The sequence below is a fragment of the Marmota monax genome, unplaced genomic scaffold (genome assembly GCF_021218885.2).
Source record: "Marmota monax isolate L192 unplaced genomic scaffold, Marmota_monax_Labrador192_F-V1.1 WCK01_AAM20220418_F8-fsc00136, whole genome shotgun sequence".
Classification (NCBI taxonomy): Eukaryota; Metazoa; Chordata; class Mammalia; order Rodentia; family Sciuridae; genus Marmota; species Marmota monax.
In genome coordinates, this window is record NW_026693905.1 from 4,137,365 (window position 1) to 4,159,634 (window position 22,270).

The 22,270-nt window shown below is 38.8% G+C and overlaps 1 protein-coding gene across 1 annotated transcript in view; it reads left to right on the plus strand.

The window, feature by feature from the left end:
* The first annotated feature begins 21,639 nt into the window (after positions 1-21,639).
* Positions 21,640-22,270, plus strand: part of Acadl (acyl-CoA dehydrogenase long chain) — a 31,859-nt gene continuing 31,228 nt past the window's right edge. Inside the window, exon 1 of the mRNA XM_046462895.2 lies at positions 21,640-21,792. Coding sequence (XP_046318851.1) covers positions 21,716-21,792 — 77 coding nt within the window. The 5' untranslated portion in view covers positions 21,640-21,715. The remainder of the gene's footprint in view (positions 21,793-22,270) is intronic.

A 22,270-nucleotide genomic window follows, 5' to 3' on the forward strand; every position in this document is an offset into this window, starting at 1 on the left:
AAACAATTGGCTTTTGAAAATGCTAGTAAGGCGCGCCAAGAGGCTGTCAGTCCTTATAAAAAGAAAGAAGGGGTTTTTTATTACATTGGCCTCTGTGCTGATATTGGTAGTGCGTATGTTCAGGGAGTGATCTTGGCTATGGCCCTACAGACAGCAACCTTACAGAAAACCTGGAAGCCTTCTTTAAAAAGTAAATCTTTCAAAAAAATATGTTTCATTTGTGGAAGATGTGGGCATTGTGCCAGAAACTGTGAAAAGTTTCAGGATCAAGACAATACTCATTCATCTCAACCAGGTCTCTGTCCTAGATGCCATCGTGGTAAACACTGGGAAAATGAATGCAGATCACAAATGGATAAACAAGGACAATATTTGCCTCCCCAGAAGAGAAACAAGAGAAGGGGCCAGCCTTGGCCCCATCAAACAGTAGGGGCTCTATCGCTCACTCCAGAACAGATATACAATCCAACCCAGCCCTTCATCCAACCATTCAGCCCTTGACAGGGAGACAGTCCATCCCACCACCAGATGCATATTAACACCAGAAATGGGACCTCAGGCTAGACCTACTGGCCTTTATGGCCCTTTGCCTTCTGGCACAGTAGGACTTACACTAGGACACAGTAGTCTTACTATGAAGGGATTTCAAGTACTACCTGGAGTGATACATTTGTATTTTACAGGAGAGGTAAAAGCCATGGCTCAAACTACTAATTCTATTGTTCAGATACTTCCAGAGAACAACATTGCTCAGATTCTTCTTCTGCCTTTACAAAACTGCAGGAAAAATTTTGTCACAAACACCTAGAGATGATAAAGGATTTGGCTCATCTGATAAAGCATACAGGGCACAATTAGTGAAGAAAGAATGCCCACAATTAGAGCTTAAAATAGATGAGAAATTTTTTCAAGGTATTATTTATACTGGTGCAGATATTTCCGTTATTTCTATGTTACGTTGGCCTAAGCGTTGGTCTTTACATAAAGCTTCTACTAAATTAGAAGGTGTAGAACGTATTTCTCAACCTGCACAAAGTGCTTATTATCTTAAATGGGAATATTCAGACGGAAATAAAGGACATTTTAAACCTTATGGCCTTGACAGTCTGCCAGTTAATTTATGGGATTGTGACATCTTAAGTAGTATGAGACTTTTAAGAATGAGTCCTAGATCTGTCGTCTCTTCTCAAATGCTTGATCAAGGATTTATTCCCACTAAAGTTTTAGTAAAAATCAACAAGAAAGATATTCTCCAGTGTCACAGTCTCCTTAACAAGGACTGTATGGATTGGGTTATACTCCTGATGCTCCTTTTTGTTGGGGGTCTTGGTATCTTCTCCCACCCGACAGCAGCAATAATTAATTGGTTATCAGAGGACCTTGTCTGGGTAGACCAATGACCCCTAACTGGGGAGAAGCTTTACATAGCTCAAGTACTAGTCCAAGAGCAGCTTCAAGCTGGTCATATTGAACATACTTTAAGTCCTTGGAACACTCCAATATTCATAATTAAGAAAAAAATCTGGAAGCTGGAGACTTTTACAAGATCTTAGAGCAATTAATAAAGCCATGAAATTAATGGGCACTTTACAGCCTGGACTTCCTTCTCCCATGGCTATTCCAATTGATTACTGTCTGACTGTTATAGATTTAAAAGATAGTTTTTCACTATACCTCTACATCTAGCTGATTGTAAGCATTTTGCATCACTATTACATCTATTAATTTTAAAGAACCAATGAAAAGATATTGTTGGAAGGTTTTGCCACAAGGCATGGCTAATAGTCCTACTCTATGTCAAACTTTTGTGGCTCAAGCAATTGATCCTGTGTGTAAACAATATCCTGATGTATATATTATCTATTATATAGATGGTATAATTTTAGCCCATCCTGATTCAAATGTATTGTTGCAAATTTATGCTTCTTTAGGGACTTCTCTTAAAAATAAGGGTCTATGCATAGCACCTGAGAAAGTACAAACAACTTTTCCTTTTTAGTATTTAGGCAGTTTGTTTGAAGGCCGTACAATTCTACCACAAAACTTACAAATCAAAATTGATGTATTATGTATTCTCAATGACTTTCAGAAGTTACTGGGAGATATTAATTGGCTCAGACCTAATTTTAAATTATCTACTGCAGATTTGAGACCATTATTTGTTACTTTATGTGGAGATCCCTCTCTGGCCTCTCCTCTACAGCTTACAGTGGAAGCTAAACCTGCCTTATCAAAAGTTGAAACTGCTATTAAAAATGTTCAACTTACTAGGGTTAATTTAAAAGAATATATACATATTCTTATATCAGCTACTCCTCATACTCCTACAGGACCAATATGGCAATCTTCAGGATTTATAGAATGACTTTATCTTGCTCACTCTCCTCAAAAACTTTAAATTTATTTCATGATCTAGTTGCTCAGCTTGTTATTAAAGATAGAAACAGAGTTTTTCAATTAGTGGGAGTTGAGCCTTCTCTTATTATGGTAGCTTCTTCAGCTCAACAACAATGCTGGCTTTGGCAAACTTCTCATAACTGGCAAATAGCTTTTGCTGATTTTTTGGTCAGATAGATAATCATTATCCTCAAAATAGACTTATTCAGTTTGCTGCAATAACTTCTTTTGTTTTTCAAAAAATTGTTTGTACTCAACCTATACCTAAAGCTTTAACCATGTTTACTGATGGCTCCAGTTCAGGAAAAGCTGGTTAGCCTTGCTCATACTAAAGTGGTTCAGACTTCTTACAAATCTGCACAAAGAGCTGAGCTTCAAGCTCTCATTAATGCTTTAATCTATTTTCCTAATAAGCCACTAAATATTTACAGTGCAATGTTTATACAGTGGGAGTTGCTTTACATATTGAAACTGCTACAATTGGTCATACTCAATCTGAAGAATTACTTCATTTATTCCTGACCCTACAAAAAACAATTCAAATGCATCAATATCTTTGCTTTATTGGGCACATTAGAGCTTATTCTAAACTTCCAGGTCCTTTGACAACAGGAAATGATAAAGCTGATTGTCTTACTGCAGTTTGTCAATTAACTCCTCATGACTATGCTCAAGTTTCTCATATTTTCCATCACCAAAATGCTTCTATCTTGTGTAAAAAATTTCATATTGCTCGAAAATAAGCTTGTCAAATTGTTTGTCAATGTCCTCGTTGTGTAATGCATACTTCAGTTTTACCTACTGGAGTTACTCCTCGTGGCCTTTGCCCAAATCTGTTATGGCAAATGGATGTGACTCACATCCCTCAGTTTGGCAAACAATGTTATGTTCATGTTGCTATTGACACTCCTGTTTTATCTTTGCTGCTGCTCAAACAGGGGAAAATTCACATCAAGTAATTTCCCACTGTTTAGCTGCTTTTGCAGTGTTGGGCCATCCACTACAAATTAAAACTGATAATGCTCCAGCCTAGACAGTTCATCTTTTCAACAATCTTGAGATCAATATCGTATTAAGCACCAAACTTAAACTTTTGGTGTTTAATTTAAGGATTGTATACCTTACAATCCTCAAGGCCAGACAAAAACAAAAAGGGGGAAATAGGACCCCACAAAATTGTTTAAACCATGCTCTATTTGTATTAAATTTTTTGAATTGTAATGCTGAGGGTCTCACTGCTGCTGAGAGATATGAGATTCATACAACAGCAGGCTTGACCGGTCTGGTCTAATGGAAAGATTTACAAACAGGACTGCGGGCAGAATGGACCAGATCCAGTGATTATCTGGGGTAGAGATCATGCTTGTGTTTTTCTAAGAGCAACTCATCCTATTTGAGTACCTGAACATGTTGTTCATCATCTTCATGGAAATCCTCCAAACACAGTTTAAATGATTAAAACTGATGCCAGAAGTGTTGATTTTGATACCCACCAAGAATGAGGAAGCCAAGGAAAAAGAGGTAGAGAACTCAACGAACCCAGAAGGTAGACTTGCCAACATGGGGACATTTGAAACATCTGACCCACCAGGCTGATCAGATGGTAATCCAATAGGGGAATATTAAAATTCCTGCCACCATGTTTATGGCCGTGTTGGCTTTATTAAGCTATCAGGTAAGTACTTTTGTGGGGGAAACTTACTGGACTTACTTTCCAGATCCACCTTTAATTCACCCAGCTGTGTGGACTGGAGAATCTGTACCTATATTTACCAATGACCCACACATGATGTGAGGATTTTCAGATATACATATTACTCCTGTCTATTCAGTTGGATTTAATTATACTGGATTCAGTGAGAACTTACCTATATGTTGTTCCTACAATGACAATACTGGCTGTTTAAGGGTGGTCTTAGAAAGTAAGACAGCATATGGGGGAGCCAAGGTAACCAAAATTACTGGCCCTTGGGATGTAACTAAATATATTCAAACAGTTATGAAAATGGGACTACCCAATGTTGTGACTGTGCTCCCTATGGAACACCCACCTTTACCTTATCCCCACTATACCTTATCATAATATGTCCTAATCATACTACAGAATTGGGTGCATTTCCTAAATGGATAGATTGTGCCAACACTAGGCCAGTACGTCATTGTGATAGTAGAAGCAAACATGACTCCATTTTGTTTTATGACTTCATCCTGTAAAACAACCATGCCAAGTAGAAGGGTCATGATTGGGGCAAGATGTTCTTTTCCTTTTGCTATAGAAACCTTTAAGAACACGGAACTACTTAATGGGGCATTGTTTCTGTAACTAGGGTGACTGGGCTAACTGTGATTGGTTAGGCTTCCCGCCACTTGACTGCATTCTCCCGCTTCTGTAATCTGGCTTGCTTGCATTGGCTGGACCCCCAAACATCTCTTTGTGGTTTTCAGGCTTATAAGGAGCACCCTTCCAATTGTTTGGGGCTAATCAAGGGAACAGCTTTATGTTCTGGTCAACAGCCACCGGTGTGCTTCAATAAAGGCTTGATTCGATTATACGTGAGTGGTCTGGAAGTCAGTTTATGAAACCCTGGGACAAAGCTTTAACTATAACATCATAACATCTATGGCAGTAATTAATATATCTTGGATTGGTCTAATAAAGTCGATGAAAGACATTTGTTTAAAAAACTTATGATCCCTGGAGGATTTGTAAGTAATGTTTTAACTTCCAGAGATGGTGACATACAAAGAGATCTTTGGCGCTTGATAGCCACCTCAGATTTTGTTAACTTTACTGGCACTCCTTTATCTAATCATATCAATAAGGATTGTAAAATGGTTCCTTGTTGTGGCTTTCGAGCCTGTATACAATTTCCTTATGTTTTAATTACTGGAATGCTATAGTAAACAGGATAAGAGAAAAACACCAACTAACTTGCTACAACTGCAACTTGACTAACTGTATTACTAGATACAATAAGAGACAAGGCATACTAATATTAAGATAACCTTCTTTTATTATGACTCCAGCTAATATTTCTGAGCCCTGGTATTCTGATACTGGATTTCAAGTTTTACAACAAATTAATGCTCAGTTAAAAAAACAACGCTGTGCTTTTGGCCTTATAGTAGTTGGAATAGTTGTTTTGATACCTATTTTAGTTTCTGGCATGACTGCTGCTACAACTTTGTCTAATAGTATACATAATGCTCATTTTGTTAAGAATTTAGCACAAAATACTTCAAAAGCTTTGCAAAATCAAGCAAATATTGATGATAAGATAGAAGCAAACTTGAATGCTTTAGAAGCTACAGTTATTAATATTGGAAATAAACTTGCTACCCTTAAATTTAGACAAAACCTTTGTTGCCATGATAATAATAGATATGTTTTTGTTATAGCAGCAAAATATAATGCTTCTCAATGGGACTGGGAGAAAGTTAAAAATCATCTATTGGGCATTTGGCAAGAAAATAATGATCTTATGGAATTATATCACCATATCCAGGACATTCAAGAAAGTCAGATTGATTCTATGGATCCCACATGGCTTGCTAATCAAATACTTAATGATTTAAAAGGCTTTAATCCCTAGAATATATTTCACTTTGGTACATTTTTGGAATTATATGTTTTCTACTAATTCTCTTTTGTATTGTAACAATAGAATGCCTAATCTTCTGAAGAGAAATTAAATAACTTCAAGTCTTGATCCATTACTTCCATTTAAAAAATAAAAAAGGGAGAAATGTGGAGAGCAGTGATAGTGACTGAGACAGTAGTGTCTGAGATTGGAGTCCCTGATGAGTTCATGGCTGTGGTATGTTTGGTGACTGGGAAAGTCATGAAAAGGTATGGAATGTCCAGTTGCTATGGCAGTGTTCTCCATGGGGAGACTCTGTTGTGAGAGTCTTATAGGCTTTTATCTTATTATTCTCAGGCACACAGCTCCTGGGAATGAAGGAACTTCCTTTATAAGATAACCACCATGTTTCACCAGTTCCACTGCTCCTAAATCTGCCTGAGAATTAGTAATTTAAACAATGGACTTCCTTAATAGCTGCACAATGCTCCTAACATTACACATTGCAACTGTAGATTAGAACTGAGGAATAGCTGCATACTGTTGCTAACTCTGTAACTTTCATGAATACAAAGAATAATGCTTGCATAATCTTTAATCTGAATAATGAGACATATATAATAAAGATTTCTGGTGTAATTTTTTTTTAATCTGGTGGTGCTGGGGATTGAACTCAGGGCCTTCTGCATGCAAAGCAAGCATTCTACCAACTGAGCTATATCCCCAACCACTGGTGTAATTCTTTAGACCTGCTTCTCCATCAAAGAGAAGCGCTCCACCAGACCCCAGCTTTATCTTCAAGATCTGCATGTGAGACTCTTTATTTCTTCTGATCTCCCAGCACTCCTTACCAGAAACTGCTAGTTTGGCCAAGCTGGTTGCAACAGTAATATTGTGCTAGAATTTTCTTCAGCTGCAAATGTGACATACTCCAGCATAGATAAACCATCTTTCATCCAGTACTAGCTAAGGAAAAATTCACAATGCAAATATTATTTATTGCTTATTCCTTTTTTGTATTAAAAGAAAATCACAAAATGTTGAACATCCCTAATTCAAAAATCTGAAGCACTTCAAAATTCAAAATTTTATGAGTACCAACATGATGTCACAGTAGAAAGATTTATATGATCTCATGTGACAGATCACAATCAAAACAAAGTTGCACTCAAAATATTGTATAAAATTACTTCAGGCTATGCTTTATAAAATGTATATGAAAACAAATTTTGTGTTTAGACTCAAATCCCATCTCCAAGATATCTCATTATATATATGCAAACATTCTAAAATCCAAAATCTGAAACACTTTTGGTCCCAAGCATTTTCAGTAAGAAATACTGAAACTAAATCTTCCTCCAAGTAATTGAAGAAAATCTCTGGTATTTCATGTTGCAGTCTTCTGCCTTGTAGATATATCTAGTGGGGCAAGAGGAGTTTGCCTTCAACTTGTAGATTCCACTCAGTCTGAAACAGGGAGTTAAACAGACCTCAGGCAACCAGCCGGATTTCAGGAAGTTGGCACAACCTTGCATACTCAATAAGTACACCGTGCCTTTCTTTGGCTTCTGCAAGCTTTGGGAATGTTTTTCTTCCCTGAGCCCTGTTACAACAGGGTTTAACACTTGGATCACAGCAGCAGCTCTGAAGAGATGTTCTTAACCTACCTTCTCTCTTTGTGCCAGAGATCAATATCAAAGTCTCACATTTTCTTTCCTTTTTTCTTCAACTATAAGAACCCTAAAGTTCCTGAGACCAGGAAGGCCTGGGCTTGGATATTCAGGCAAGGGTGGGCTTCTTTCTCACTGATTTTTCCCAGAGCAATCATATCTTCCTCATCCATTTGACACTTCCAAGTCCCAATCCCAAACTTAGATTATATATATAATCTGAAAATTCCACTTTAAAAAAGAGGCAGTTGAGGGGTAAGAAACTTTATCTATCCTAAATGTGAGAAATTAATAAAATGTATGAATGACAATATTTTACTAAGATCTTTAAGAGGCAACTAGCCCAGGGTTCTCCTGATGTTATTTGATAGAGTCGTTAGAGACCATTCACTCTAGTATAGTGTCTCTGTACTTCACACACACACACACACACACACACACACACACACACTCGCTAAAACCCAGTCTCTCTCTATTCTGCCCCCTTTACTCCCTCCTATCTTTTCCCTCCCTGTTCCTCCATTTCCACTCTCCTTTTCAAGATCAAAGTGCAAATGTTGGGTAGTTTGCTTATGAATACATAAAGGACAACATCATTACTTATCAACACCTGTTCTAAATGTATTTGTTCTTGTCTGCTTCCACAAAAATGTACCACAGGATAAAGAAACAAGTTTTGTTTATTTCTGCCTATATCACCTGAAAAATTACTTGGCGGGTAAGTATTTATAGGCTCCCAATAAATATTTATTGATAGAATGAGTGAATGGGCAGATGAATGGAACAGAAAGTCCAGTAACATACCCTAATACATAAGGGAATGCAAATGATAGAGGTAACATTTGAATCAGTAGGAAAAAATGGATTATTAAAATGGACTGAATGGTTATATTCTAGCCCTCAAGGATATTAATAGGTGGAACCTTTGAGAAGTAATCAAGTTATGAAAGAACAGCCTTCTAGAATGGAATTAGTGTCTTCATAAGAGATCCCAAAGAGATCCTTTAGTCACTTGAGTTTACAGAGAGAAGACTTCTATATGTAATGGATCCTCCCTCACCAGACACTTAATCTACTGCTTCCTTCTCTTTGGTCTTCCTAGCCTCCAGAATGGTGAGAAATGAATGTCTTATTTATAAGCTGCCTAGTCTACAATATTTTGTTATGGAAACCCAAGTCAGTCGAGACATTTATTTTTTAAATGGCTCTCAAAACATGGTTAGCCTTTGGAAAAGAAAAAATATCATCACATCAAAATAAGTTTCAGAGAGATTAAATATTTATATCAAAAAATGAATGTATAATATTTCTAATGTAAACCATGGGATAAATTATCTGTGGTCACAGATTATGGAATCTAATCCTATTTAGTCCCATAAACTGCTGCAGTTATTTGCCAATTAATAAAGTAGCAAGAGTAAGGAAAGAATCAGCAGATAAACAAAAACTTCATCGGAAATGGTGATAGTTGTTTGAACAGAATAACTGCCTCTTTCTCTTGGTTGATGAATGGATGGGTATGCAGATTAATTTCAGAGGGGAGAAGAAAAGTTGAAGGAATTCACATAAGGTGGAGATAACCACAAAATGGCTGATTTTAATAAATAAATAAATAAATGAATAATGCTCTTGAATTGAAAATGTAATTCATGGTCCACTTAGTTTTAGTTTATAAACTGACCTTTAATTATAGAGTAATCTGACTAAATATTTTCTCCTTGATTAAGATGCCTATCACCATAGCTCAGTTGGAAGAGTGCCTGCTTGGCATGCACAAGGCCCTGGGTTCAATCCCAAGCACCAAAAAAAAAAAAATGCCTATCACCTAAGGAATGAAGCCTCCAGTCTAGGGTGGGGCATCAGCAGATACTTTCAGGTTTCTGTGAAAATTATTTCAAACTTTTCTACTCAAATAAAGATAAAAGGATTGTCAAATTGAGAACAAATATAGTTACTATGGCAAAGACATGCGTTCTTGGAGAAATTTTACTATTAAGGCTTATCTTACCCTGAATACAAATCAGCTTTGTGGAGGGATAATTCTGTATTATGCAGACAAAATAGCCTAGCAATCATCCTTCTGACATTGTCCAGGATCAATATAACAGAATTACAGATGCTTACATCACTTTATTCTAAGACTGTAATGCACTTAAACTTACATAAAACCTTTACATTTGATAAGATCAGTTTTGCATTGTACAAGAGGACATATATGTTTTTTAATGAACTTCATATGGAATGGTTATAAAGGACAGAGAAGCCCTGGAATGTATATTTAAAGTCTTTTTTTTTTTACTTTTAAGCAATGGTTTTTGTTTTAAAATGTGTATGATTAATACTCTGATTGTATTCCATATAAGAAAACAACTTAGAATCAGATTCCTGTTTGAAGGTTGAGATTTAAACAAATTCATTCTTAATTCTGACAATTAGATTTACTGTGAAAAATATTTTGGCTAAAGGTATTTAAATTTGCTTATTTCTTTTTTAAAGAAAAATATCCCCAAACATAAAACCAGTTTTGAAACTATTGACGTCAGTAAAGGAAAAGGAAATATTTCAGAAATCTGGAAAAACAAATGCCCAGTTTCAGGTTCTTGATCTCATTAAGGTGTTCTTCAAATCAAATATAAAATAATAATAAAACACTAGATACTAATCATTCAGCTTTTTATACTTTTATATATAGACAGATGCTGGTGGCTAGGGTCAGAGAAGCTGGAGTTTGTGTCAGGCATGGAGAGGGCCACATGGACCACGGTTTACTAAAGGTAGCAGAGTTAAAGCATAAGCAGCCTCTATTATCAACACTTCCCCTAAATTGAAGGAATTGGAATACACACAAACAGGTCTTAAAAGTGCAAAATTGTGTGTTTTTGTATAATACCAAATAAGTACCATAAAATCAGACAGGGAAAGCTAAGTATGATTCAGGGTTTTATTTTATTTTTTTCTTTCACACTTTTAAAGGGTTAAAGATTTTTTTTATATTTGATTGAAGGATTACAGGTAATTTTTAAACAGATTTTTTTTTCCTCCTTAGGATTTTCTTTGCCTTTATTTTCTAAACTCCACAATATAGGTATTTTTCATTGATGACAATAATAATTACCATTTATTGAGTACTTATTGTACTTTTATCATTATCCTAATTATTTGACCTCCATTATTTGAAAAAATCCTCCCAACAACATGATGCATTCTTCATTTACAGGAAAATAAGCAGGGTTTAGATAATTTATGCTATACCTACAAAGTCCATGTCTCCTAATAGCAGGCCTGTTCTAATCCACCTATATACAAAGCAGACTTCAGAAAGTTTAGGCTTCCAGACATATGGCAGATCTAGCTGAGTCCTGCCCTTGCCTGACCTTCCTTTGCTTTTTTTGAAATTATGGGATAATCTCTTAACTTTGGCCCATTTATTGGTTCCATGTTCCTGAAATTCCCTGCTGTCTGACATGTGATCCCACGATACTGTCGTACTTATTTATAGCTAAGAGGTTTTTTTTTTTTTTTTGAAGCTTGCAAATATTTGGACAACCTCTCTGACCCTTCATGGTCTATAGTTTTATGCTCTCCCCTGAAGAATGAGTGCTCTGATCCCCCAAAGGTGAAAAAAGTTAAAGTCTAACATTATTCAGTTACTTATACCAAATCAGAACATTTCGTCAGCATTATTACTCAGTTTTAGAATCTGGACAAATGAAATTCTTTTGTACTTTAACCTATTTTAATATTAGCTTTAAAAATCCCTGGTGTTGCTCATGAACTCTGGGTCAAAGAATACCACGGGCAGCATTTTCTTAAATGGTAATAAAGGGACTTTGACATTTTCTCTCTTGCTTTTTTCTAAAACTGAAGCATAAGCTATTGAGTGAAATGAAAAGTATAGATATTTAAAGCTAACACTGGTAACTCTTGCTCACACAGGGATCTGGAAATAATAAAAGGACTATCAAATTGCCCTACAAAAATTTGGCCTAAATTATTGGAAACTAGAAGGAGCAATTGCCAAAAACACTTTTCAAATGAAAGATAGTGAACTAAATCAGAAGAGTCAAATTCTTTGGCTTTTATTTGTTTCCCTGGCAACTTGGGCAGAACATGGTCTCGCCTTAGATTTAGGTAAGTATTGATGTTACTATGCCCTAGGCTCCTATTGCTACCAAACTGGATGCTTTACATATTTTTGTCTTAGTTTAGCCTCACATCAACACTGTGAGATAGATACTATTAATATCTGCATGTTACAAATAAGGAAACAGACATGGAGAGAGTACGGAATTCCAAGAGAAGTTTTTTCATCCTCAGCCTAAGTCTGTTGAATGTTATATTCCATATTTTTTTCCTGTGTGCCATAAAAATAAAGTAGGAAAAAGGAACAAATCAAGAAACCTACCTTCTTATTCCTTCATTAATCACAACCTGTCTTGTATTTGTATGCCAGTTTTATTTTCATAATTATATTTCTAGTTCTTGAAAGCAGGAGTTTTAGCAAGGTACAATGCTGCATGCCTGTATTTCCTGTGACTTGGGAGACTGAGGCAGGAGGATTATAAATTTGAGGCCAGATTCAGCAATTTAACAAGACTTTTAGCAACTTTGCAACACCCTGTCTCAGAATAAAAAGTTAAAACAGGTGGCTCAATGGTAAAGCACCGTTGGGTTCAATCCCCAGAATCCCTCCATAAAAAAGAAAGAAAACAGGAATTTTATCTTGTACAATGTTGTACCCTTAACATTATGGAGAACTCCTTAAGTATGATTGAATACAAAAATGAATTAATAAATAAATTTTGCTCTCCTTTGCCATGGGGATTCTTTATCTCCTACCACATCAAATCTAAATTTCTTGGTTTGATTTCAGTTTTCATAAAAATACAGGCCAGAAATAATTGGCTGCAAATCCATGTGTGGTACCATTTACAAGCACCAATAAAATTAATCCTCCCAATGACAATTGACAACTGATAAGTTACAGAGTCAGGAGTCAACCTCTCCAGTAATCTCATACCTAAATGTATACATGAATGCTCTCATCAAGGGATTACCTATTGTTATGATTTGTTTCTGGAATGTTCCCCAAAAGCTCTTGGGTTGGGCTTGGTCCTTGATACAGAAATGTTCCAAGGTGGGCATTTTCAAAAATAATTGTGATGAACCCAGCCTAATTCCATCTTAAGATTGGGAGCCATCTCATCACAAAGTCATGAAAAGTTAATTTCTGTTTTACTATAAATTACTGTGATTTCTAAACTTGCTTGGAATACCTGCCCGTGCCTAGCTTTCCCTGACCAGATAAAAACCCTCTATGAAAACTTAGTGTTGCCTCATAAATTGTGGTTTTCTCTAACCAGATAACAATCCTCTCTGAAACCTCAGCGGTGCCTCATAAATTCTGGTGTTGGGATCTAAATTTACTTCCTAACTTGAAATGATGAACCATTTAGATCATTAACCTACTATCTGTCTTTGTATTATGCTTGTCAAAATCCTGTTATCCTGTTTCAAGACACCCCCCCACACATCTTTTGCAAATTTTTGTGCTATAAAACCATGCTCCTAGAGAGCTGGGGTACTGTTCTCTAGCCAAGGTTTTTTTGGAAGAGACAGTCCTGGCTAGAATTATAAGCTTGTTTGATTTGACTTAAAATTGGAGTTGATGGTCTTTTTATTGCATGGTGGTTTAATGATTGGATCATGAGGGCTCTCACCTCACTAACCTATGAATGCATTGATGGGGTCATAGTTGAATGGACTATTGGGAGGTGATGGAAATTGAGAGATGGGGCTTAACTGAAGGAGATGATTCACCTGGCCTATGCCCTGGAAGGGTGTATCTTGTCCCTGGCCCCTTTCTCTTTCTCTCTCTGCTTCTTCTTTTTTTATTTTTTAAACAATTTATTCATTTTAGTTGTTGATGGACTTTTTTATTTTAATATTTATTTTTTATTTGTACACAATACATTTATTTCATTTATTTATTTTTATGTGGTGCTGAGGATCGAACCCAGGACCTCGAACATGCTAGGCAAACGCTCTACTGCTGAGCCACCACCCCAGCCTCTCTCTGCTTCTTGGCTGCCATGAGGTAAGCAGCTTTGCTCCATCATGAACTTTCACCATGATATTTCTGCCTTATCACCAACCTAAAAGAATTAGAGCTATCTGACCATGGGCTGAAACCTCTGAAACTGTGATCCAAAATAAATATTTCCTCCTTTAAGTTGGTTGTCTCAGGTATTTGTCTCAATGACAAAGCTAACACACCTATCCACTGAACTGCATTTCCAACTTTTAAACATGCACCTTCCAATTAGATTGTTTTCCTTCTCTTCCTTCCTTCTTCCTGATAAGCCTTCCTAAATTTGTTACACTTACTTCTAGTGTCCTGGTATTTCTCTCCTGTTACTCCCCCGGTACTAGTGATGGAACCCAAGGCCTTGCACTTGTTGAAATTCTTGCACTTGCTAGGCAAACACTCGACCACTGAGCTACATCCCTAGCCTCTTTTTTTTTTCCTAGCCCTTTTCATTTTATTTTGATATGAGGTCTCACTTAGTTGTTCAGGCTGGTCTCAAACTTGCAGTCCTCCTGCCTTAGCCTCCCATATAGATGAGTGTTTTAGTCAGCTTTTTCACTACTGTGATTGAAAGACCTGACAAGAACAAATTTAGAGGAGGAAAGTATTTGGCACACACAGTTTCAAAGGTCTCAGTCCATAGACAGTCTACTCCATTGCTCTGGGCCCAAGTTGAGACAAAACACCGTGACAGAAGAACGTGGCAGAGGAAAGCAGCTCAGAGCATGGCCACCAGGAAGAAGAGAGAACACTCACACTCACCAGGGACAAAATATAAACCCCAAAGGCGTGCGCCCAAGGGCACACCTCCTCTAGCCATAAGCATAAAGTTTCCACTCAGTTAATTCCCATTCACATATTAATATCCTGATCATATTAAGGCTCTCATAATCCAATCATTTCACCTCAAATCTTTCTTGCATTGTCTCATACTTATGCTTTTGGGGGACACCTCACATCTAAATGACAATACTGAGATTGCTGCTTTATGTCCCCATGCCCAGCTCTCCTGTAAATTCTTTAAGATTCAGGTTAAGGTGCATCCATTGACTGATTACTCTGTTCTTCACTGACATTTCACTTAATAAAACCATGCCTTAGCATCTGCTGAGGCCTGTAGTCACAGCTACTCAGAGTGCTGATGCAAGAGGATCACTTTAGCCCAGTAGTTTCTGGACAGGCTGAATAACACAGTAAAACTCTCCCCCCTCCCCCCACTGAAAGTCATGCTTGTAGAACTCATTCCTGCCAAATTCCTGCAAGGGACATATAAATTACTCAAAGTGTTATGAAATATTTAGCGTTTTGCCTAAGTTATCTGGATAGTTCCTTTAAACTTGCATATCATTTTAGCATAGACAATTCTTTATTCATAAATGTATTTGTTTATACATCCTTATTTCATAAGAGGAAAAACTAAATGTCAAGTGCACCATCTTAATTAAATGTGGTTTAATTAACCTTGGTAATAAAAAAAAAAAAAACAGCATCAGGACATTCTGATACGGTATAGTGAAGGGGACACCACATTTGTGCATTGATTCTGCCACTAAGAAACTTAAAAAAAAAAGCCTAAGTTATTTATACAAACTATAAAATACTTAGCCTTTCTCTTTCGAAGCTATCAATGTTATAAGTGATAAAGAAAAAAAAGAAACTAAAAATGAGATTATAAAGGCAACTTGGAACTTCACCAAGTTAAAGGATACTAGAGGGACATGTAATAAAATATCTTGTGGGCACTGAGGATGTAACTCATTGTTAGAGTGCTTTCCAAGCATGCCCAAGGCCCTGGAGTCCAAACCCAGCACCTAAAAAAAAAAAAAGCCTGGGTGGGATTCTGGATTGGATTTCATTGTCATGAAAGGATATTATTGGGATACCTGTTGAAATTCTGATACCTCTACTATGGATATTAAGAGCATTTCTTGCCAGGCACAGTGGTGTACAACTGTAATCCCAGAGGCTTGGGAGGGAGAGGCAGCAGGAGGATCGTAAGTTTGAGGCCTGCCTCGGGAATTTAGCAAGACTGTATCCTACCATAAAATTTTAAAAAGGGCTGGGGATGTAACACAATGGTGAAATACCTGTATGTTTGATCCCCAGGATTGTGGAGCATGGGGGACTTTTCTTTGGGGGCGTGACACATACAACTTATTTTCAAATAGTTCAGAAAAGAATGTGTATATGGGGCAAAATGTTAGCAATTGAGAATCTGAGTAAAGGGCAAATGAGAGTTAGTTGTTCTATATTTGCATCTTTTCTCCACATGTGAAATGATTTCTAAATAATAAGTTAAAACAATAATTTGATGAAATATTGATAAACTGAAGCTAAGTTGCTCAAATAAACATTTAATTTAAAAAAGAAAAGCATATTTAAGAAGAGAAAGGTGCAAAATAACAATTGTATGTTAAAAGGAACGTTCAAAGCTTATGATTCAAAGAGGTGAGGCAAGTATTTGAATCAGTTATCTCTTGTTTTCATACTGGGAAAAGTTTATATATCATTTAATATCATTTAAGCAAAGTATAAAATAGGTTAAAACACACAAATAAAGTTTCCTTATCTTTTATATAAATGTATATTATAATGAAACCTATCTTTACACAAATCACTAATTACTTCCTCTGACATTAGAAAACTGTGTGTGTGTGTGTCTGTGTGTGTGTATGTGTGTATGTGTGTGTGTGTATGTGAGAGAGAGAGAGAGAGAGAGAGAGTGAGAGAGAGAGTATGTGTGTTATTGAGGATTGAACTCAGTATCTTGTATATGCTATGCAAGTGCCCTACCACCAAGCTACATCCTCAGACCCTTTTTAGTTTTATTTTGAGACAAGGTCTCATTAAGTTGCCCAAGACTGACCTTGAACTTGGGATCCACTAGCCTCAGCCTTCTAAGTAGTGGGGATTATAGGCATGTACCACCATACCTAGAGTGGGAGTTCTTACATTACTCTATTTCCTAGGATGTTGAAGTAATTCCTACAGTCCCTAGAGAAAACTTGCCTATGTCATCTACCTGTGTAGGTACCCCTGGCCCTACTCTCAGATTTAAAACATGGCCTCCAAGATCAGAAAATACTAAATCTCAAATATGGCCCCCACAGTTCTGCCTGGACACTACCTTAATAGATCTGAAAAATCTTCAGTGGAGCCAATTATTTAAGTGGGAAAAAAATTCTAGTTTTTGTCTATTTGATTATAGAAGGTCATTGTTAAGAGTGATCGTTCCTGGAAAGAGGAGAGTCTTGTAAGAATGCAAGGGAAGGAGAATACAAACAGCTAACATTATGTTATGTACTGAGCACTGTGCCATATACTTTACATTAAATATTACTTCCAGTGAACTTAGGGGAGATTGGTGGTTCACACACTTTGGTGTGTAAGAAACACCTCTGAGGCTTGTTAACAATACAGAATCCTGTACTTCATCATCACATACTCTGAACAACAAATACTGTTACGATAGTGATTCTCAGATCACACTGAAGTGTTTGTATTATTTTTCCCAGAGTCTCAGCAAGACCATGCAGCAGGAGTATCCTATGGTATAACATGAAATATATTTGGTTTTTGTCCCTGGTTTCTGTCAGAGAAGACCTAAAATTCTTAGTGTTTTCAGAGTGATAGAAGGTGTCTTTAGGTTTTTCACTATGAGCCCCTGTTATCATACCTTGGTTTATACTAATGAGGAGACAGGGTGGGGCTCTACATAGCCCAGAATGAGACTGGTTACCAAGAAGTACAAGTGATTGAAGGATTGATTAAAGAGTTGACACTTTCTGCTCTGCCCATCATCCTCCAGGAAATGGTAATGCAGTGGAGATTAAGATGTATAAAACAATGAAATTTGATAAGCCTCCTAGATGCCAAACATGTGGAAGTGTTGGGATGCCAGTGGGCTAGAGAGGATATGGATGCTCTGTGTGTCCTCTTGTTAGGATGGCCTTAGGCCTGAGCCTGAGCAACTCCATTTTAAAAACTCTAGTTTGAAACCTGCAGTTTCACCAGGCATATCCACAGAGCCCTCCATAATGGCCACAAATAAGTTACTTCCCCTCATCATGATAAATAGAATGAAGCCCCTAGTAGGCTGTCCTTGCCTGATAAGAGGGAAAGGTGAGAAGATCAGGGTGGAGACCACCAGACCAGATGTTTCTGACCCCAGTGTAAATGATGTCCCTGAGAAATCCGGTGGTAGCTGATAAAGATTGAAAGGGGGGTAAAAAACCCCCAAAATTTAGTATAAATAATAGAGCAAATGAACAGGGATTCAGCCAGCCAAAACAAGGATGCACTCGAGCTGGAGAGCCTGATGAGGACCTGACCTCCTATCACTTGTCATCTTTTCCTGAGCCTCCGCATGATCCTCACTGCTCTCAAACTCTACTGCCTCATTTGAGCCTTGGTAAGAGCTGAAACTTCTCCCTACCACCCTCTCCTCAACAGGTCGCCCACTCTACGCCAGGAAAAGCCTGCCTTGGTTCCAGACCTGATCACCAAGGTCTGAGTGAGTGTGCATCTGCTGGACATAAAGCCTATGGCTTAAGACTTTTGAACTTAGCCTGCAGAGGAAATGTCTGTCATTAGCCTATCATGATTAAGTGTGTTTTGCAGTGCTTAGAATTAATCTAGAATTGTTTGCTGTCAATTATATCTATTGCAGTGCCTAGCATTAAGGATTGTCGTTTTCTTGACTAAGAACCTATAGAGTGAAATTGTATTGAGTAATTTGAGTGAATAAAGAATTGAAAGGGGCAGAAACACGTGGACATTCTTTATTTCTCCCCCGACTGCATACGTCGCAATTTTGCCCCCTCAGGACTCCTCTCTACCCCTGACCCCAAGGTAGAATAGAAGAAATAATAGGTAGAAAGGAGACACAGAGGTAGGACAAGGAAATTAATTTTAATATAAAGTTCCACAACTTTCCAGGACTCTCATTCCCCAAGTCAGTCTTTCTCTGAGGCCTGTCACATCCATGTTTCTGGAAAATCTATAAATCTTAAAGTTAATCATAAATTTTCTCAGTTATAGTAATCAACTTTGTGTGCAGTTAATTAGCCCACCAATTAATACACTAAGCAAAGAGAGGGAAGATATTTTAAGAAAGCTATAATTTAGGGGACTTACCAGTGTTATCTATGATTAGATGATGAAAACCATCTCAGCCTAAGGATCCTGAGAACTACCAGACTGATGTCACCCTCACATACCTTCCCCAACCTACCCCTCACCAAGTTTCCTTTAAAAAATGAGTCTGGGTCCCCAAAACTCATTTCTCACTCTCAAGATGACCCACATTTTTCCCTCAAATGTATATTCTTTGCTTTGTCTCAAAAGGCATCTTTCACAACATAGCCCATGTTAGGTGCAGGACAGGCTGAGTAAGCTGTCTGCAGGGCTTGCCAAACAAAGTTAACTGCAAGGTGACCTGGCCACTCAAACCCTCTGTCTGGTTCTTTATCACCAATTTGCTTCAAGCCCAAACGCCCAAGCCCCTGCTCAAGGCTGAGTGCTTTGCCCCCCTGCTCAAGGCTGAACACTCAGCCCGCCACTCAAGGCCAAGCACTTAACCCCCTTGTCCCAACAAGACAGCTTGCAGGCCCAGAGACCCAATTAGATTTGGGCTATAAAAACTCCCTCCTGCTGGGCCCCTCTTTCTCTTGCTCTCTCTCTCTCTCTCTCTCTCTCTCTCTCTCTCTCCTTCTCTTTCTCTTTTCTCCTCTGTTGCACTGCTGCAATAAAGATCTCTTGGTCACTCCGAGTGTTGTGGTCACTTTCCTTTCAGCCCATATTCTCCCTTTAACGTGTATCTGCTTTCCCAGATAAATCTGTCTGTGCCTCTACTGACACATGCAAAATTCTTTTCTGTTACATATGTCAAGGACTCTGCTGGTACTGAGTTAAATCACCCCTCCCTCCAGGAACTCCTCAGAACCCTTTTCTGGAGACATCTCTTCTTTGGTGACACACCTACCCACCCCTTGTTCTGTACATCTTACCCAAATGGCTATTGCTTAGTAATATCTTTTATTATAATAAAGTGGTAAACACAAGCTTATTTCCTTGTATCTATGAACTATTTGACAAGATTATAGTGTGTGTGTGTGTGTGTGTGTGTGTGTGTGTGTTATGGGAACCCTGCTTCTAACTGGTGGTCGGAAGCACAGAACACAACCCAGTGCTTCCAGTTGGGTCCTGAAATGAAGGCAGTCTTGTGAGATTGAGTCAATCTGCAGGATCTGACATTATCTCCAGGAAGACAGTGACAGAATTGAATTGAAGAAATTGGTGTGTGCTAGAGATTTCTCAGTATGCAAGGAAACATGCCCACATAATTTTTTGACCAGAAATGGTAGAGTGTGTTGAGGATAAGTAGAGAGAAAAAAAGCTTTCTTTTATTTTTTACAGATCATTTTTTGCCCCAAATGGGCAGGATACTCAATCAGTTAACTATCACCTTGAAGGACCATGATTTTGGTTCTATGAAGCTAGTTAATATCCGGCACAATGTCAGGGTTGAGGTAGTGATGCAAGATTAGCAAGCCCAGAATTCTGGCTAGAGTGATGGGTTGATGATTCCCTGTTCTCCCCCTGTTAGCTAATACTGTTCTCATACTTTACGTGTTTAGAATTAAAACTTCGTTTTTAAATTCCTTCTTTATATCTAACATTAAGTTAGTTGTTGACTTATCCCTCCCACCTTCACCCACCCCTACTAGGGATGAAGCTCCAGGGCCTTGCATGTGCTGGACAGACATTTCGTCACTGAGCTACATCCCCACTCCCAAGTTGTTGATTTTTAACAGAAAATGTTTTTTTTCAATTCCACCATTTCAGGACCATGGTAACAGTCTTAAAAAGGGCCTCAATGTTCTGCTTCACTACCTTAGAAATCACTCTGCACATTCTTTATCGACACCTTGGGGTTGGGGTTGTGGTTCAGCAAAACAACGCTCTCCTAGCACATGCAAGGCACTAGGTTCAATCCTCAGCACCACATAAAAGTAAATATAATAAAGGTATTGTGTCCAACTACAACTAAAAAACAAAACAAAAAACCTTCAGATACTTCCTATTACACACACACACACACATACACACACACACACACTTCTCAATAACTTGTCATCACTGAGATGCAACATGAATTATTTAACAGTATTGATGACTTGAGTAGAAAGGAAATGGCAAAATATGAATTCAAATCAAGAACTACTGGAAACTCAGGCATGGTGTTCCATGCTTATAAACCCACTACTTAGGATGCGTAGGCAGAAGCATATCAAGTTCAAGGCCAGCTGGGCAAAATTAGAAATTGATCCTGTCTAAAAATTAGAAACAAAAAGGGCTGGGGATGTAGCTCAGTGGTAGGGCATCCCTGGGTTCATATCCAGAAACAGAAAAGCAAACAAAAAACCTACTGGAGAATCGAATTAAAGTTGAATTTTTATTTGCATATTGAATCTATTTTCATTTTCCCCACGAATTAGCCATTAATTTTTGTAAGAAAAAAGTAATAACAGCTCGATTCTTTGAAAACAGTGTTTAAATAGTTGTCTATGTGAAGCAAATTAACTTCCACTATTACGAAGTACATTTCATGTACATTTTTGCAGTTCTGTGTTGGGGGCTTTTGGAGACTCCTTTTTCCATCGGGTTCTCCCAGCCCATCGGTTCTGGATCCTCCAGCCACCCAAGGCCGGGAATGGGTGCTCGAGGCCCGGGAGAGCCCAGGGACAGGGCAGTACCCCAAGGGCAGCTCGTTGCGGCTGGCGGCTCCGGAAGTGCGCGCGCCCAGCCTTAATCGGAGCGCCAGTGAGGCGTTGTGGAGCTCACTGGAAACGTGCAGTTGGCGGGTCCCGCGGAGAGTCCGCCCACCCGCAGTCCTGTCACGCCCTCCCTGCCGACGGAGCAGAGGAACCGCCGAGCCGCGTCCGTCGCCCCTGTCGTCCGCCCCTAGCTGTCTCGCCATGGCCTCGCGCCTCCTCCTCGGGTCCCTGCGCGTCCTGGGCCGCTGCTGCGCGCCGCGCCCGTCGCCCGCCGTAAGGTGAGAGCTGCAGGGGTGCGGGGCGGGGGCCACGCCGCCCTTCCCGGGGTCTTGGAGGGGATGGCATCCCCGGGCCGGGCCGCCGCGAGCCTGGGACGAGCGGATGGGCCTGGTCCCTGGCTCTCAGAGCGGGGCCGCCCCCTCCGCCGAGCCGGAGAAGATTTCGCCAAATGCGCGTTCCGGAGCCGTATCTCGCCCGGCTGGTGCCACGGCCTCGGCGGGACCCGGAGCTGGAAAATGCAGTTCGGATGCTCCCGCAACCGCGCTGCGACCTTTGGCCTAGTTAGGACTGCAGCGTGTGACAGCCACCTGATAGCTAACTTGGGACCAGCGCTCAGCCCGCCGCGACGCGGCGGAAAAAAGTGGCCAGGGCCAATAATCCAATACAAATGACCTGGCGAGCTCCCCATCAGACAAAGAATCAGCTTTAGATTTATTAGCAATCCATCAACTAATTAAATACAGAGGGATTATTGAA